General features: G+C 44.0%; 1 protein-coding gene across 2 annotated transcripts in view; it reads left to right on the forward strand.

Annotated features, from left to right (window-relative positions):
• Nucleotides 1-19,212, forward strand: part of EPHA3 (EPH receptor A3) — a 371,911-nt gene that overhangs the window by 304,243 nt on the left and 48,456 nt on the right. For both annotated transcript variants that reach the window (XM_040423262.1, XM_040423263.1), the window contains exons 10-13: nt 11,706-11,831; nt 16,044-16,229; nt 16,580-16,641; nt 18,132-18,341. In XM_040423262.1, the coding sequence (XP_040279196.1) occupies nt 11,706-11,831; nt 16,044-16,229; nt 16,580-16,641; nt 18,132-18,341 (584 nt within the window). The remainder of the gene's footprint in view (nt 1-11,705; nt 11,832-16,043; nt 16,230-16,579; nt 16,642-18,131; nt 18,342-19,212) is intronic.

Genomic DNA, 19,212 nt, shown 5'->3' on the forward strand with positions numbered 1-19,212 from the left:
TTAGGTCTCCATTATGCAGTTTTTTGTTTTTGCCATAAACATTTTTTGTGGTGTTGTCTGGTCTTGATATGCTATTTTTTCAGGAGTTTTTGTTTCAGTAGGAGTCAAAAAGCCATCCCTAGAGCATGCTGCTTTTTTTTTTAGAAAACATGTCCTGGCCCCAAAAACACACTGCAAGTAAAGTGAAGAATAGTGCAGTATTTGTAATTCATTTTTGTAAAAAAGAGGAACTTTGGGGAAAATGTATGATGAGAGGCATTTGTATTGGCAGTCTAGTGAAATCTGTGTTGCTTTCATTTGCAATAAATTTTGAAAATGTTACGTAATGTGTGATAAAAGCATTTTTTTTAACACTTAAGATATTACTCCACTTTCTAAATCACCCGTTACTTGAGTAAGATTGTGTCAGTTTTTTGTGACTTTGTAAAAAGTTGTAGTTGATAAATCTGGTTGAAATGCTCACTCTGTACTCTTAGACAACAAATGCACAAAGCAATAGTGTACGTGAATATAAGAAGTTTTATAATATATCTCATCAGAGAAAAATGCCTTACTCTAGAGTTATCAGTTGTTTCTTTCCCTCCTCCTTCCTTTTCTAAACTAACTTTCCCTCTAAATAAGAAACCTGTCTTGTGAGACCAAGAGGGTCTACCTACTCACTGAAGGATCAGATTATATCATCCCATTGAACTCTGTGGAGAGGGGAGGGGGAGGAAAGAAGTGTAGAATTACCACAGGAATGATTCAGCACATTCAGCAGCTAATGCTAGTGAGTGTTATATGTCACTCTAAGTGCTTTATTCACATCTATACTCAATAGCGGTCTGTCATGCCCTATATTGTGCTTCTGGCTGGTTCTGTGTGAGTAAGAGAGAGCTAAGGAGCACAATCCACTGTCTTTGTGTGTATTCTATGGGAAGACATGATAAACAGCTGGTCTCTAACCACCAACTTAGGCACAACTGAGAATTAGAGGTACTGTAAACCCTGTAGAGGGGGGAACTGCTAAAAATACCAGATACAAGTCATTTATACACACATGGCTGCTTAATCTGATAAGTTATCTGAAAGTGTAGCTACTCTTTAAAGGGATTATCCAACGATTAATGTAAAAAATTAAAACATATGTATAATACATGATCATTTATTTCTAACAATACTAGAAGCAGCCCTGTACCTCACATGAATCCCCATTCATTGCCCCAATTGCTCTGCTAGATTTATTCCAAACTGGCAGCTCCTGTCGTGTCTTTTCTCAGTGGGACATACCCTTTCTTCCGCAGCTAGTGTCATTGGAAGGATGGAACTGAGTATGTTCTTCCATCTCAGTCACTTGGACAAAGATATTAGGAAAAGAACAAACAGCAGGTGGCGCTATACAGATAGATTTCATTGAATAACTCACTGAACATGCAAAGTTTTTAATTACATACAATTGCAAAAGTATTCAGATCAAGGGGCTGGTTTGAAAACTGTAAAATATTTTTTTGTGGGACATCCCCAATAAATCAGCTCGGCAGGCTAACCACATGCATTGTGCCACAAACTTGAGTGATGTAAAAATTTCAAAATAGTTCCAAATTTTGCACAAATAAGCCCACCAAGCTCTAGTGCAGGACTAGATAAATCCCCCTTGATCTTGGGGAGCACATTTAATGGACATTTGGGCCTTTCTTTTATAATCTATGAATGCTAAGGTCTACTTCTGCATCTTTTCCACAGCTTGTAAAAGGACACATAGAGGTTCATGCACCATTTGGCCCCTGGATCTTGGTTTCAGTGCCTTATTTATCATGATGTAGAAACGTTATATACATTTTATACTGCAATCTATTAGTTTCATTCGGAAAACCTAGATCACTCCTTTAATATGGAAATTAGAAGTGGTCTTCGAAGATCCATGACTCATTGACTGGTTTCAGTCCTGGCCCTCCATGGACACATCTCAATTTGTCTTCTTTATATGTCAATGCTGTCAGGAGCTTTCATTCGGGGATCTCATATACTAATATTAATGCTGTCAGATGTGTAACCGTGCGATTCTCAGTTTATTTACATTTGGTGAATTATGTCAGTCCGACCGGCACAAAGTCAATAAATGCGGCTAAGACAAGCCATCTTTTAAAACAAGGGTGGCTTTTCCCATACTTTGCTCTGAATGAAAAATCACGGCTTGAGCTTCGGGCTGCAGCAATATTGAAAATCCCATGACTTCCCTTCAAAGGCCCGGAGAAGTGTTTCACCTCCTGAGCTGCCCCTGTCTGACTAGCACCTCTTACATTTCGTTAGCCTCGAGGCGGATCATGCTGGTAGAAGGAGAGGGAAAATGATTGTGTTTGCACAGAATGAGCTGTAGAACAGAGGGGCTTAACACATGTGCATGTGTTTATTATCTGTTATTCATGACAGAACCCATTTACGACATGTGCTGCCCCTAATTATTGGTGCGAAGAGATTACGGCCATTGTGTCCCTGCTTCACCCAGTCTCTGGAGGCCACACTCAAAGAAATCCCCGGGACAATGTGTAAGCTTATTTTCTGCAGTGTAAACTCCAAAAGAACATGGGTGTCGGGGGCACAATATCGGCACAACTGTTTTTGTGATCTTTTTGTATGCTACATTTCATGTAATTATTCGCTGCCTTTAATTTGACACACACTTATTATCATTTCCTCTATCAAGTTCTCTACTGGCGAGCATGCAGAAACCGCAGGGTTACAGCGAAAGCTTCCCCCATTATACTATGATGGGAAATATTTCTGGAACATTAACTTTTAAGCTTTGTACATTAAATGGAGCATTTGGAAGAGGATTTTTGTATTATTTTGAAGGTTTTTCAGTGAACCGCTTTTAAACAAACTGTTTTTGTAAGGATCTACAATTTGCAGATTGCTTTCATTAAAAAGCTTAAGAAATGGAGTGTAGCGCCATGATAGATAGACAGACAGACAGATAGATGAATGGATAGATAGATAGATAGATAGATAGATAGATAGATAGATATAGAAGATACATACGAGATTAGAAAGATATTAGATAATGGATAGATAGATAGATAGATAATAGATAGATAGATAGATAGATAGATAGATATGAGAGATATGAGATAGATAGATAGATGATAGATAGAGAAGATACATATGAGATTAGAAAGATATTAGATAATAGATGGATAGATAGATATGAGAGAGAGAGATATGAGATAGATAGATGGATATATACATTTAACCCTTTCAGGACCACAGCTATACATGTTCGATGGAAGTCCGGGGTTTAACAATGTTTTAAATAGCAGAAACCTGGAGCTAATGAGGGACATTTACTTTCTGGTGCACAGTATGGCAGAGAGAAGCCTGATTTGTTATGAGGCTTCACAGACAGATCACACACTGTGCTCCTGGGGCCGAAATGCTTTTCCCATGCGGAGAATGGGGAAGGCGTTCATTGTTGGGTGGGGCTGGGTTTGGGTGCATCTCACTCAGGTACACGGGATAAAGGCTGGAGTATGAAAACGCCAATCTTGATAAATCTCCCCCTATGTCCTGGAAACTGAAATACGTCATACAGAAGTACAACGGGATCTCTATGGTTCTCCCTTCATGAGCGAACATTACTTTTTTGCTTTATTGTTGTGTGTACTTCACATAGGTGTAAAGAAAGTGCCTATTGCAAGTGAAGGACGAATCTTTAAATGGAAGTTGTTCACCATCTGGGGAGTTAGAGCTGTGGCCTCAAAGCCCCGAATGATCATTACCAGGCAGTTTACGGTTTCGCCAGAGGCGATGTTTACATTGGCCTTAATTGTGTTTGTTAATTGTATTGTTTTTACAGGCAGCGAGTTATAGCACCTTCTATACAATGGAACAATTCATCAGCGTTCCTAGGCGTTGTAGCCTAACACCCCTACCCTTAACAAAGAGCCCTGTTTATGTGGAGTCCCCCCGCAAACAAAATGACCCAATCTTATAGGAAAAGCAGCTAATTCCTTCTCCTTCTCTTTAACCTTTCTGTGGATAGTCATAGCCCCAAAATTAATTTGTCGTTTAACACGTTACAAATCCAGTTCAGCCATCTCTAAACCCTTCTGCTGAATTAAAGTGTATTTCCGTAAAACAGCCAGAACCATTTATTATATGAAAATTAATTAAACTTGCTGAGTATTAGGAGAAACCAATGTGCCATTATTTATGTGTGAAACAGAAGGACCCGCTCAGTTATAACCTTCAATTTCCTCTTTAAAATAAATAGAAAGGAGAGAATAATGGCAGGTAATAAGAGGGTGGAAGAAGGGAAGGACAAAACACAAAACAGTCACCCGGAAGATTGGAAGTAGCCAATATATCTATTTAGAAATGTCATTGGATTAAAAAAAAAGAGAGACAATTGAATAAATTATTTTAAAAATAATTAAATGGGAATCCAAAGTAAATGGGGAAAGGGGGGTTGGAGCACTTGCCCTAGGGTGGTGCAAGGGTTACGAGTCATGAGCTGGTAGGCATACTGTCCGGCTAGAACTAAAGTTTTGGCCTGGGTGCCCATGGATTCTAGGATTGCATTTTTACTTATTTTGGGCTAAAATCCACTGTTTCAAATGGTTGTTATTAAAAATTTTCAGCAATTTTTGTCTTACAGGGTTAAAGGGGTTATCCGGGAATTACTTTCTTTTGATGACCTACCCTCTTGATGATGTGTTAGAAGAGGCCATGCGCTCCATAAGCACCGCGGCCTCTTCCTAGGCCATGTCAAGTCACCGTACGTCGGTTACTTGGTATAGTTGCAGTAAAGCTGTGAAGAGACCGCACCACTCATCAGAGCTCCGGTGAGCGCAGCGGCTCCCTTAATCAGCTGATTGGTGGAAGTGCCAGGACTCGAATCACCTCCAATGTGATAATGATGACCTATCCTGAGGATTATCTTTACCAGGATAGCCACGTCAAGTTTCAGAGTGTCTGCAGACTGTCACTTTCTGTCGACTCCATGTATAGCCCTTATCTCTGAACCTTTGACAGCTCATAAACATTATAATTATTTTAGCTAAATTCTTATCAAACTGATAGTAATATGACTTAAACAAGTGTTTATGAGCTGTCAGGCATTTAGAGATAAGGACTAGACATCCAGACCTCAGAACAGCAACACCATGGGCCTCATGACAGTCTGCAGATAGAATGAAACATAACAAAAACTGCTGAAAATGTTTAATAAAGACAAATTTAAAAAATTATTTTAGTCCAAAATGAGTAAAATGCAATCATAAAAATTGCCCCTAAAGGTATTCATAGCCTTTAACTTCACGTAACCTTGCTGACTGTTTAAATTGACAAACAGCAGAATTGTTTCAAAAGCTTTGAACAAAAATACAGGGGTAACTAGAAACCCCTTTCTGAGTTGCAGTTTATCATTTCACTAGCAAAGGGCCCGGCTTCGCACGGGTATATTTTATCTATTTCATTTAATGTTTGTGTGTGTCATTAAAAGATATCCACAGTATCCACTATAACAGTGACATCTACAGTACCACGCCCCTTTAACAGTGACCTCCACAGCGGCCTGCCCCCTTAACAGTAACATCCACAGCGCCCTCCCCTTTAACAGTGACCTTCACAGCGGCCACCCCTTTATTAGTGACCTCCACAGTACCCCGTCTCGTTAACAGTGATTTCCACAATAACCGCCCCCTTAACAGTGACCTCCACAGAGCTCCATTCCCTTAAATTGTGACCTCCACAACATCCCACCCCCTTAACACTGACCTCTACAGCACCCCGCCCCTTAACACTGACCTACATAGCGGAAAGTCCCCTTAACTGTGACCTCCACCGTTCCCTACCTCCTTAACAGAGACCTCTACAGTGCCCACCCCTTTAACAGTGACTTCCACAGCATCCTGCCCCCTTAACAGTGACCTCCACAGCTAGCCCACCCCTTTAACAGTGACCCCCACAGCGGCCACCCCCTTATTAGTGACCTCCACAGTACCCCATCTCCTTAACAGTGATTTCCACAACATCCCGCCCCCTTAACAGTGGCCCCTACAGCAATCTGCCCCTTAGCACTGACCTCCATAGCGGACCGTCCCCTTAATTGTGACCTCCACAGCAGCCTGCCCCTAAGGTGGCCAGAGGTCCAGTTTTAGGCTGGAAAGTCCGGCTTTCAGACTCCCTGTCCTCCGTCCGGCGCAGGGCCTGGACAGACACAGGGATGTCCTTTTGAACAGCTCACTCTCAGACAAAAGCACTGTGCTGTCTGAGCGTGAGCTGCAGGGAGAAAATCAAAAAATTACAGCCCTTTTTAGCGTTTATTAGTGGGAAAAAATCTATATATTTGCTGTTCAGCGGTGCAGTTATATGTTCTAAAGCCCTTTTTTGCGTGTATTAGTGGGGGAAAAAGGGCTTATTAGCCGTTGTGTGGTGAAGTGAGAAAATTACTGACTTTTTTGGGGTGTTTTAATTTCCTTTTTATTTATTTATTTGATCTAACAGTATGTCAGACAGAGAAGTGCCAGGCCCTGCACAGGGGAGTGGCTGAGGCCTTTCTGGCGCAGGCAGAGGTCGCAGCAGAGTAAGGGGGGGCATGGCAGCAGGGGTCGCAGCGAGAGGCCTGAGCTCCCGGTGTCATCTAGCGGTTGTGTCTTGACCAGCAACCCAGCGGTTCTTGAATGGTTGACTCGTTCATCCACTTCATCCGAAGTGATATCAAGCACCCGCAGCCAAGAGTCGGTGGGTTCGTCAGACATAACCCTTAGTTGGCATGGCCCGGGAGCAGGCCCTGTTCCCTCACCTGTCCTCAATCTGCCTCTGTCCTTTTCTGTTCCCTCAGCCAGAGAAGTATTATATGCTGTTGGCTCAGCTTCACTATACAGCGAGGACGAGCTACCAGAGGAAAGTCAGCAGCTACTGGCCAGCCAAGATGAGGAGGAAACATCCGCCGCTCCCTCCGCTAGGCGGGCAAGTAGTGATGAGGAGAGTGGCGTGGGAGCTGGTGTTGCGAGCGGTCAGGCTCCTGACCCAGAGACCATTGAGAAGGACATCGGTGACATGCAGACAGTACTCAATGATGATGATGTAGCTGATCACACTTGGGAGCCGGGTGAATTAGAGGCTTCATCATTATCGGGAGAAGAGGGTGGCAGCTTGCCCGTGAGGCAGTGGTGGAACCAGCAAGTCGCTACCATGGCGGGAGTCAGCAGGGTGGAAGCAGTGCGAGGTCGGGAGCCAAATGTGCCCGGGGTAGACCACCTGCTTCGCAGGAGCCTACCTGCCCGGAAAGTAGTGGTGCAGGGGTTCACAGAAGCAGCGGCAGTAGCATTCAGTCAATGCAGAGTGTTGGGGGTAAAATCACCTACTTGGCGTTGTGGCAGTTTTTTGTTAAGCCGCCGGAGGATGTGAATATGGCCATTTGCCGAATCTGTGGGCAGAAGGTGAAGCATGGCCAGAGTGCCAATGTTGGCACCACGGCCCTGTGTCAACATATGCAGCGTCACCATAAAGTGACCTGGGAGAACCGTGGCTCCGATGTGGTGGTCCAGCCTGCCGCAGCAACCTCTGCATCACCCAGTGGCACGCACCCGATTTCAGGTAGTCAAGGCTCCACCACCTCAGCTGAAGGGAGCTGTGTGTCCTTTTCATCGTCTGCTGCTCCTGATACTCCTGCTCCTCAGTCATTCTATCAGCAATCGATCACCGAAGCGATTGCCAAAAGACAACAGTATGTGTGCACTCATCCAATGGCGCAGAAGCTGTATGTGCTCCTGACCAAGTTGCTGGTGCTGCAGTCCCTCCATTTCCAAGTTGTGACCTCTGCACCTTTCAGAGAACTGATGACTTGTGCCGAGTCAAGGTGGAGAGTCCTAAGCCATCATTTCTTTGCCAAAAAGGCAGTACCAGCACTGCACAAGTATGTAGAACAGAAGGTGAGCCAGTCCTTAAGCCTGTCGGTGTCTGCCAAAGTGCACGGCAGCGCTGACGTGTGGAGCTGTAACTACGATCAGGGACAATACATGTCCTTTACGGCCCACTGGGTGAATGTGATTCCTGCACAGCCACACCAGCAACTTGGCTAGGTGACGCTTCCGCCTCCACGTTCCCACGCCATTGGTCCTATGACAATGTCCGCCTCTGCCTCATCATCCTCCACCGTGTCCTCAGCCTCCACTGAGGGGACAATTCACAGTGCCCCTCCAGCATACCACATGTGCAGGGCAGGGCTGTTCTGCACCTCGTCTGCCTGGGCGAACGGAGTCACACAGGGGAGGCACTGCTCAGTGTCTTTCATCAAGAAATTGAATCCTGGCTTTATCTGTGACAAAATCAGAACCCTGGTGACCGACAATGGGAAGAACATGGTGTCGGCGCTCCGTCAAGGAGGGCTGAGCCATTCGCCCTGCATGGCAACGTGTTCAATCTGGTTGTCAAGCGGTTCCTTAAGTTTTTCCCCCATCTCGCACACCGCAAAGCACGCCCTCCTTGAGCTGCAGCGGCAGAACAGCATCCCCCAACATAGGCTGATATGCGACGTTTCAACCCGTTGGAATATCACCCTCCATATGTTGGACTGACTATACGAACAAAGAAAGGCCATCAACGATTTCTTGATGATCCAAGCGGACAGAAGTACTCCCCTGTGTAACTTCGGTGTCAGCCAGTGGCAGCTCATGCGTGACACCTGCCTTTTGCTCAGTCCCTTTGAGGAGGCCACATTATTTGTCAGTTGCCAGGACTACGGGATGAACAACGTCATTCTACTGCTTCATGTCCTGGAACAGATGCTGGTAAATCTGGCTGGTCAGGGGACTGGAGACGTGGTGCCTAGATCTCACGGCCACATGAGCCCTGTGGGGGCTGAACTGGAGGAGGAGAAGGACATTGGAGCACAGGCAATGTGCAGCAAAATGGGTAGTTTTTCTACACAGGTGACAGACGAGGAGGAGCAGGAGCAGCCAGAGGAGCTAAAGGGCAATGAGAAAGATGAGGCAGAGGAGCCAGACACACCGTGGCAGTATACAGTGGAGATGGAGGCATGTAGTCCCTCCGAGTCACTTGCACAAATGGCCCGATGCATGCACACTTGCTTGCGTAGTGACAGCTGAATAGTCACCATTCGGCAGAGCATGACTTCTGGCTCTCCACCTTGTTGGACCCTCGCTACCGGTCCAAAATGGGAGCCTTTTTTGCACCCGCTGAGAGGTAGGACAAACTGAACTACTATAGAGACATCCTATGTAGTCAGTTGGGCGCTGCCTATCTGCTCCATCATCCATCCTCTCGCAGGTCTTACTAGGGGGGCCCTCTGCGCTCACGTTCCTCTGCCATGACTGCTTTGGCAGGGTGGGGGGGGGTAGGAACAGTTCCAGCTCCATCAGCAGCAGCTAGAGCTGGAGCATGACCTGAACCAGCAGGTGGTGGCATACTTGGACAGCACCCGGCCACCCCACATTGAAGATCCGCTGGACTACTGGGCAGCCAAACTGGATTTGTGGCCGCAACTGGCAGAGTTTGCCCTGGAAAAGCTTTCCTGCCCGGCCAGTAGTGTGGCATCAGAGCAGGCGTTTAGTGCGGCAGGCGCCATAGTTACCCCAAGAAGAACTCGCCTGTCCACCGAAAATGTGGATAGACTATGTCACCTTGCCACTCTGTGGTCCCCTGATGCTGCTGCCACCTCCACACTATGTCACCTTGCCACTCTGTGGTCTCCTGATGCTGCTGCCACCTCCATACTATGTTACCTTTCCACTCTGTGGTCTCCTGATGCTGCTGCCACCTCCACACTATGTCACCGTGCCACTCTGTGGTCTCCTGATACTACCGCCACCTCCACACTGTCATTGTGCCAATTTGTTGCCTCCTCCTGATGATGCTGCTGCCACCACCTCCACACTCTGTCATTGTGCCACTCTGTGGCCTCCTGATGCTGCTGCTACCTCCACATTGTCATTGTGCCACTCTGTGGCCTTCTCCTGAAGCTGCTGCTCCTTATGCTGCTTCCACCTCACCACTATGTCATAGGGCCACTCTGTGGACATCTCATGCTGTTCCCACCCTCCCCACTTCATGACTGGGCCACTATTTTGCCTTTTGGCCTGGCTGACATCATCATTTATTTGACCCTTCTTCTGATCTGTCAGAAGGAAGGAAAAATGAGACACACAACGGATCCTGTCTATGTAACAGCTGTAAGGCCTGCATGACATGGTCCCTATTTTGCATCATAATTGGCTTATGATTTGGTAGCCAAAAGCAGGAGTGGGTACAAAACACAGAAGACATGCAAATATTCCATTCACGTGTCATCTCTGTTTTGGATCCACTCCTGTTTTTTTGGGCTTTAACAATACTGATGGATTACTGACCAAATGATGACCGAGTGAAGGAGGATGCTCCACAGACAAGATCCGTTTTTTGGGGGTTATTGTTCTGACGGATCAAAGGAAGTGCAAAATAATCAGTGACGTCAACACAAACTTACTGCTGAAACCCTCTCCACTCTGTCGGGGGGGGGGGGCTCTACATGTATAAGCATTTAATAGAACAGGTTCTGTAGACATCTATGTGGAATCAGCTGCTGACGGTGTAAAAGGAGTGCGCTTCTTCTTGACGCTAACATCAACCTGTAAGGCTGAGTTCACACTTGCATTATTTGGTCAGTTTTGGCCCCTTAACTGCCCAAATAAAAGCGATGCCTGTCGTCTGCATGTCATACTGACTCACTGTATTGTTTCACTACCACAGCAGACTCCCTATGCGTGTGACTGCAAGGCACAGTGTTCTACACCACTATAAAGGCTCTCTGCAGCCAGGAAATAGCTGTTTGTTAACACGATTCGCAATTTTCGAAAAATTCTGCGAACCGGTTGAATCAAATTTTTTTGATATTCGCTCATCTCTAACTACTACCTTACACTTTCAGGACTATTTAGATATTTATAAACTTATAATCATCAGAGAGAGAGAAGAAAAATCTGCGTAAAACTCCACTTGAAAAAAGACGTTCAAGCCTACTTTCCTTCCAAAAAGAAAATGAAACTGTGTGTCTCAAAAGAAAATTTCCCTAGTTAGCTAAGTGGCCTTTGTTGGTGTCTTGGAAATGATCTTTCGCATTAGGGAAACCACCTAGTATGCATGAGGAGTATTGTAATCCAGCAATTGCTGCTTTGCGTTTCTGGGAATTATATACACAAATTGTTACTTCTTCTGGCATCAGAGAGTCTTAGTGTAGTCTATTTATCTACATATACAAGTAACTGTTGATATACTACTATTTTATCAGTTTTTGGGCCCTTTGCTGTACGTTTATTTGCATCATTCCATTTGTATGCATTTTTAGCAAGTTTTTACCTAAATTTAATAAGGATAATTTATTTATAATATGTTTGGTCCCCTCCTATCCATTGTGTGTATGGCCCGTTTAGCTGCTCTCAAAAGACAGAAAGTCTTAACATATTTTGAAAATCGCCATTTTGAAAATTGCAGGGTAAGATAAAAAAAAATTATATAGACAGTGACATGGAAATTTTGAAATAAAAAAAATCACCAAACATTCTAATAAATATGTTTAACATAAAAACGTGATCTAAACAACAGGTCACTTTCTGATGACGCATTCCCTTTAAAAAATGCTCAGCCAAGTGTGAATACAACCAAAATGAATTGCGTTTAATGAATGTACTATCACCCCTTCCCAGATGTTGTCTTTTCTTCCTCAACAGTAAAGTTTCCTGGACTCAGGACGTACGTCGACCCTCATACCTATGAAGATCCTAGCCATGCGGTGCATGAATTTGCCAAGGAGCTGGACTCTACATGTATATCCATAGATAAAGTCATTGGAGCAGGTAAGGAATGAAATCCCAGGTTACGTCAAGTAAATAACTGAAAAAGCGATTATTTATGTCAGTGCCATATTTGAGCTGTAGCGACCCACTAAACAGAACCGATTGTGACTGGGGACGCATGGCATATACATTTGCTGTCAGGCATAACGTTCCGATATTAGTCATTCCACTTTATGAGAGGCTGGTTGCAATGGCAATAATAGTCCTCATTATAAAAGCTGCTTGTATACACCTGGGTAACACCGTCATTTCTTTTATTATATATGCAGTATATTAGATTTTGGTCTTTGTGGTCCCTTAAACTGGCTGGGAACTATATGCTATCAATGCATCCAGCAGGCCGGCTGCAAAATGTAGCAGTGTCGGCTTTTATTATCAGCTCAGGCATGTCGCTTTGATTATTTGTAGGTCTGGTCCTTTAAATGTACATAACTGGTTGCGCAGGCGGGGAGGACATATTTAATAGAATTGTATCTGGAAATGCTTTCTATAAAAACCGCAGGTTCTGCATTGATTTTAATACCTCCTAGTTATTTTTTACTAGCCAATAATAATATACTGCGTGTACCAAATATGCCATAAAATATTAATGCCGAGCAGTTTGCAGTATAACGTCGATGACAGCGACACAGACATTGTCAATGCATAGACTGTTAGATGTTATATAAACAGATGTAGCAGAGCTGACTTTGTTATTTAACTCTTGGTGTAACGAATCTATTTTTCCTGAAACGTAAAAAAAAAACAAAAAAATAAAAATACTGACCTCATGCATTTGCTCATGGAGAGGCCGTTGCGGCCATCTTGATTGAGGACACTGCTCAAACTATTGCGCGTGGTGACATGGGGACGTCCCCTTGCTGCCCAGGCGCAGGGATGTCATCAGTAGTGACGTCACCGCGGCCAGCCAGCGTGATGACGTCATCATGTCACCAGACAAGATTTAGCGCGGTTTCTTCATCCAAGATGGCCACGACGGCCTCTGCGCTAGCAAATGGATAAGGTGAGTATTTTTATTTTTTTAACCCTGATTAACCCATGAAATGCCTCACTTTTAATGTCAGATGCCGTGATCAGCGATGATCGTCTCATCTGAGAGGTTCAATGACAGAGGGCAGTGCAATCGGCGTTTCCTGTCATTGCCCCCGCTACATACAATGAGATCTAATTCGTGACAAAGTAATTTGTAACAAATCAAATTTCTTTGTGAAATTCGTCGAGACAACCAAATTTAAGTTTTCCCAACTAAAGATGAAAATTGGATTCTGCTGATTTGCCGGATTTTACCCCAAAAAAATTATTTGTCACGAAGCACAGTTCTTTGTAAGTAGTGGGTGCATTGAGAGGGAACGGCGATTGCGCTGCCCCCGTCATTGTACCCTTCAGATGCCGTGATCAGCAATGACATCTGATATTAATATCTATCATAAAAAAAAAAAAATCATACTTACCTCATCAGTTTGATACCTAAGAGCCGACTGCTGCCATCTTGATTGAGAATCCAGCACGAAACCTTGCGTGGCGTGTGATGGTCGGCCGGCGTGGTGACGTCATATGTCACCCAGCACAAGATTTTGCGCAGGATCTTCAGACGAGATGGCGGCGGGCTCTTTAGCCTAAAACGGATGAGGTAAGTATGATGTTTTTTTTTTTACCTCATTTCAGGGAAAATCGATTTGTTATCACGAAGCAGGAGGGTATTCGCTCAACACTATAAATGATATCTGAAACGCACATCGGTCCATTACTGTCATATCTCGCATCTATGGACTGGCGTACATTTCAGACATTATTTATACCAGTTTTCTTTGTGCCAGTTTGGGCGCGCGGACAGCCTGAAGAGGTGACACATTTATTAACGGGCATGCACCTCTTATTAAATATAGTGCATCTTACGCCACCAGGGTTTTCACGAAAACTGGCGCCTGAAACGCTCATTGTAAACCATGAATATCACACCACCCATATGATCATTTGCTGTGCTGTTGACATTGTAAGCTCTGCTACATCTGCCCTGTCACATTGGTAACAATGTAGCGTATATAACAAGTAGCCCTGAGTAAAATCACAAACATTGTGCCAAACTCGGCTGTGTCTGATCTACTCGGCTCTGCTACATCTGCAGACGGACCATGTTTGTGAACTGTGTTAGCACCAAGGCAACGGCGCTGCAGATATTTATTTCTGTAATGTTTTCCCATCACCAGCCATGTTTTCCAGTTTTATCTAATAAGAAATGACAGGAAGACAAGGGTCATTCAATTATTAGTCTGGAAACGGCCAAAGCAAATAACCGCATGCTAGCTTGTTTGGCTGATGATTTATGCTTTTGCTGTAAAGTGTATCATTCATAGGTAAAGGTTAACAAGATAAAAAAAATGACTAATTTTAGAACATATGCATATTGTTAGCGATCATGAAGTTTGCATTAGTGAGCTGGACACTACTGTGTGCATGATTGTCGGATCTCCTATAATAAGTAACATTGAACACAATGAGCGCTCGAGCACAATAAAGCAGCCATTACTTTATTATATGATTCCTTAACAAGGGCTAATGTACACGATTGTAATGCAGCTCCCATAGAAGTCCGTGGGGCCTTGCTGTACCTCTGTATGCCCCTGATTTCATCCAGTGATATACAGAGTTGTTTCTCTGTCTGAAACCATGTGAATCCAAGCAAATGAACCATGACCTGCTCAGTAGGACGCCTTATCTCCCCCGGAAGCATTACTTACGCAACAGAATAGCTCCGGATCGCTCTTCAAATCGCGGATCCACAAATCGCAGATGCGGTCCGTGTGCTGTCTACATTCTAATTGCGTTCCGATTGGTTTCGGTGGGTCCGCGGTCCGCATTTTGTGGACATAGTCTGTCTCTTTACGGGGTGATCCATGTGCTTTCTGAATCCATATGTGAAAAGGTAGGACACGCAAAATGCTGACCCAGGACCCATTGAAGTCAATGGGTTGGCAGAAAATGTTGATATAACACGGACCGTATCCGTATTCTGCATATCACTGATACGGCGGTGTACCTGAGGCCTTACTGTGCCACACAGCAGCATGTCTATGGCTCTGGCACACATCCTTGGGTTGACACATGGAAACTCTCATTGTACAGAAATATCTGTACAATAACTTACAGACATTCAGGCTATGTTCACACGGCAAGCCGAAAAATACAGAGCTGATGCAGAGATAACTGTAAGAGGACTTAGACATTGATGGCCCATCAGGACAGGTCATCAGTATCAGATTGGCTGCTAGCCCTGGAATTTATAAAGTGGACAGAAGGCTCCATCAATGTGCAGTTTACTGCTCAGCGCCCTTTCACTTGAATGGGATCAGACCTGCCGTCCTCTTCCACGACCTTTACACTGAATAGTTTCCAGCACCGGCGGCTGCCCGAAACAGCTGATTGGTGGGGTTGCTGGGTGTTAGACCCCCTCCAATCTGATATTGAGGACCAGTTGTGAAGATAGGACATCAATATCTAAATTTAGTGTGTATTTTTATGTATTCTTAGTTCCAGTAGCACTTTCTGCTGGGTAAATGCCCGCAGATATATACCTAATAAGAACTGATGTGCATTCTGGAAAAACCAGCTGCATGTGCGCTTGGCAGCTGAAGGCGCCTGTGTTGGTCCCATGTTCATATGTGCCCGCATTGCTGAGAAACATGATGTTTTACTGTACTTTACTGTATGCAAATGAGCCTCTAGGGGCAATAGGGTGTTGCCATTACACCTAAAGGCTCTGCTCTCTCTGCACTTTGATCGACAGGCCCAGGCAGTGTAAACGTCATCACACCTTGTCTTGACTCCTCCTAAAGTCAAACAAAGTGCAAAGGGCGCAGCATTTACAGAGAGAGAGCAAAGCCTTTAAGTGTAATGGTACCGCCCCCATTGCTCCTAGGGGATAATTTGCATATTTTGAAACCTCATTTTTCTCAGCAATGCGGGCACATACAAACATGGGACCAACACAGATGTCTTCAGCTGCCAAGAGCACATGTAACAGGTCAGCCAGTGTCATAGGGACTAATCTGCTGATAGATGCCATTTAATACATCACCATATGATGTTATTTTTACGTTTGTGGTGTTGGTGTGTTCTTTCAATGTGTGCTTCTTCTTCTGCAGTTCCTATACCTCCAAGTTTCAGATTTTGCGTTCTTCCTTCATGAGTTCCTTCATTCTGCTTTTCTTCTAGGAGAATTTGGTGAAGTATGCAGCGGTCGTCTGAAACTGCCATCTAAAAAAGAAATCAGTGTGGCCATTAAAACACTGAAAGTTGGTTACACCGAAAAGCAGAGGAGGGATTTCCTGAGTGAAGCCAGCATTATGGGACAGTTCGAGCATCCCAACATCATACGGCTGGAAGGGGTAGTCACTAAAAGTAAGTCCCGATGGAAAGATGGAAATGACCCAAATCTGACTGTTTCAGCTGTAAAATGAAAAGGTTTACAAAAAAATTACTCAAATAATGTCAAACTTTGTAGCAAATTTTTTTTTCTGGAGCAACGTGTATGATGTCCTATAAAGATGTGTGTTTTAGGGTTGCAGTTTTGTTACCCTGTTACAGTAGCTGACGCAGGATTTCCTTAGGTGATAATATCATAGTCAAGAACAGACAGTCTAGATAAGTCCAGAGATGCATAACAGATGGAATCCCCTTAAAATCTGTTGTATTGGATTTAGTAAAGTGAATGTACATAGAGACTCATTTATATATTCAAATGTTTCCAGGCAAACCCGTAATGATAGTGACTGAATACATGGAGAATGGCTCTCTGGACAGCTTCCTGCGGGTAAGTAGGAGAACAGCAGGAAATGTGCAGGTTTTCTTCCAGCAATTACAATGTATATATATCAAGTACCGAGCCTTCCTTCCTCCCTCTTTTCCATTCTACCTCCTTCCTTCCTCCCTCCCTCCATTCCTTCCTTTCTTCCCCACTATCTCCCTTTCTTCCTTCCTCACTCCCTTCCTTCCTCCCTTCTCTTCCTTCCTTCCATTCTTTGTTTCTTTCCTTCCTCCCCCTTCTCTCCCTTCCATCTTTCCTCCCTCCTTTTTACTCTCTCTCCCTTCCTTCCTTCCTCCCTTCCATCATTCCTTTCTCCCTTCCTTCTCTTCCTTTCATTCATTCTTTCCTTCATCCCACCCTCTCTACCTTCCTTCTATCATTCCTCCCTCCTCTCTCTTCATTCCTTCCTTCCATCATTCTTCTCTCCCTCCCCCTTCCTTCCATCATCCCTCCCTTTCTTTCTTTCTTTCTTTCTTTCTTTCTTTCTTTCTTTCTTTCTTTCTTTCTTTCTTTCTTTCTTTCTTTCTTTCTTTCTTTCTTTCTTTCTTTCTTTCTTTCTTTCTTTCTTTCTTTCTTTCTTTCTTCCTTCCTTCCTTCCTTCCTTCCTTCCTTCCTTCCCTTTCTTTCTTTCTTTCTTTCGCCCATCTCTTGTCCTCTCCTGCACAGAGCCATATTTCATTGTGATCGCTCATTCACATACCAAGGAGATGACTGCTGCGTGTACATGCTTCTTTCCTATTAACTGCCTGGTCAGTTGCCTCATTTAAAGGGGTCTTTAGAGTCATTTAGGCCCATACTGTATATGTACCTAGAGGAGCATAGGGTGCTGTATGGAGACACATGGAGTGCATCCTGGTCTGTAACATGGACCTGTGCTGCCATAAAAGGCCCCTCTACCAGGCAATGCAGCCTGCACGGACCCTGAAAGCTTAGCTTCTCTTCTCTGCTGCACCGCATTATGGGAGAGTTCTTTTTTTTGGAATCAGATCACGTTAAAATGTCTGGTATAGACTTTATATAGCCTGCTCTGTATAGGCACGGAACAAGCAAAGTCTGCAGAATTATGAATGCAGCTCTGGAGTATGCCACAGGCTGTAACTCAGGACCAGCATCAGATAAGTAATGCAATGTATTTACAAAGTTACATGTAGATTAATTCTATAACTCTATAGTGGATTTTCAAAAATGAAGCTAAACTAATAATCCTAAATGTATTGTTGGTATTTTATTTCGAAATGTCGCCCTGAATATAGTTCTGCCATTTGTGGATTTTTAGCAATTATTCCAGGACAAGACGCAGAAAGTGTAGCCTCTTCCACCAGCATATTAGAACAATATACGGTTTGATATCAGTGGAATGAGTCCAATTATCCTAGTAAATTTGCCAGATATGTGATAATTATAAGCAGGAATGTAATTGATAATTTCTATCCAGCTCTTCACAATAATTTAATGGCCAATTAGCATCTCAATTGTGTGCTTGAAATTCCTTCCAGAAACATGATGCTCAGTTTACAGTCATCCAGCTGGTGGGTATGCTGCGTGGTATTGCATCTGGCATGAAGTATCTCTCGGACATGGGTTACGTCCACCGTGACTTGGCGGCAAGGAACATTCTCATAAACGTTAACCTGATGTGCAAAGTTTCTGACTTTGGGTTGTCTCGTGTCCTGGAGGACGATCCCGAGGCGGCTTATACGACAAGGGTGAGAAAAACAATGAATGTTCGATTAGTGCTCCATTCCTCCTGGTCATTGGCACACGTCATAATTCATTTGTGTGTTCGACCACGGAGAGTGTGGAGATAACGTTACTGAATACTATTACTAAGAGCCTTATATATTCCATGTATCTTGTGTCATACACTATATATCAATATATAAAGCACAAAGAAACATTGGAAAGCTCTGTACATTGCAGCCGAGGAGGTAATAATGCTTCCACAATCCATTGTCATGATCTAGACTTATGCTCATCCTGAGCTGCCTGATTCACGAATTGAATAACATATGTATCTCCAGAGCGACATTAACCTATGGAATAAATACTTGAAGCAGGTCCCCACACCAATCCGTTTCCTACACTTATATAACGTGCGCCATGTCACTGTATATATTATCATTGTATAATGTAATGTTGAGGGGGCGTGACAATAAAATCTTTTAGTCCTCCTCCTGGGCGGGCCCCTTGTGCTTCCCCTGCTTCCACTATTGCTACACCCCTGACTGCAGATTTATAGAATTCAAGACATATGATGTCTGATTTTAATTTTTTACATTATTCATGGGATAACCCCTTTAGGTGCACTGAGGGCGGGCCTAAAACATTCTGTGCCCTCTTGCTCCTCCTGCTTCCTCCCTCTCTTTCTTAATTGACAGAGCCAGGTTCCTGCATAGTCATCTCGACTAAAGAAGAAGGTGGGGCTTGCAGAGGAAGCAGGAGGAGCAAGGGTGCATATAGTGACTTGGATCCGCCCTCGGGGCACTTAACTGCTGATTTACATATGGATTAAAAATACTTTCTCTCTTGAATGAAGCAATGGATTGCTAAGGGGCAGGTATCATTACATTCTTCTCA

Source organism: Bufo bufo, chromosome 3, assembly GCF_905171765.1.
Source record: "Bufo bufo chromosome 3, aBufBuf1.1, whole genome shotgun sequence".
Lineage (NCBI taxonomy): Eukaryota > Metazoa > Chordata > Amphibia > Anura > Bufonidae > Bufo > Bufo bufo.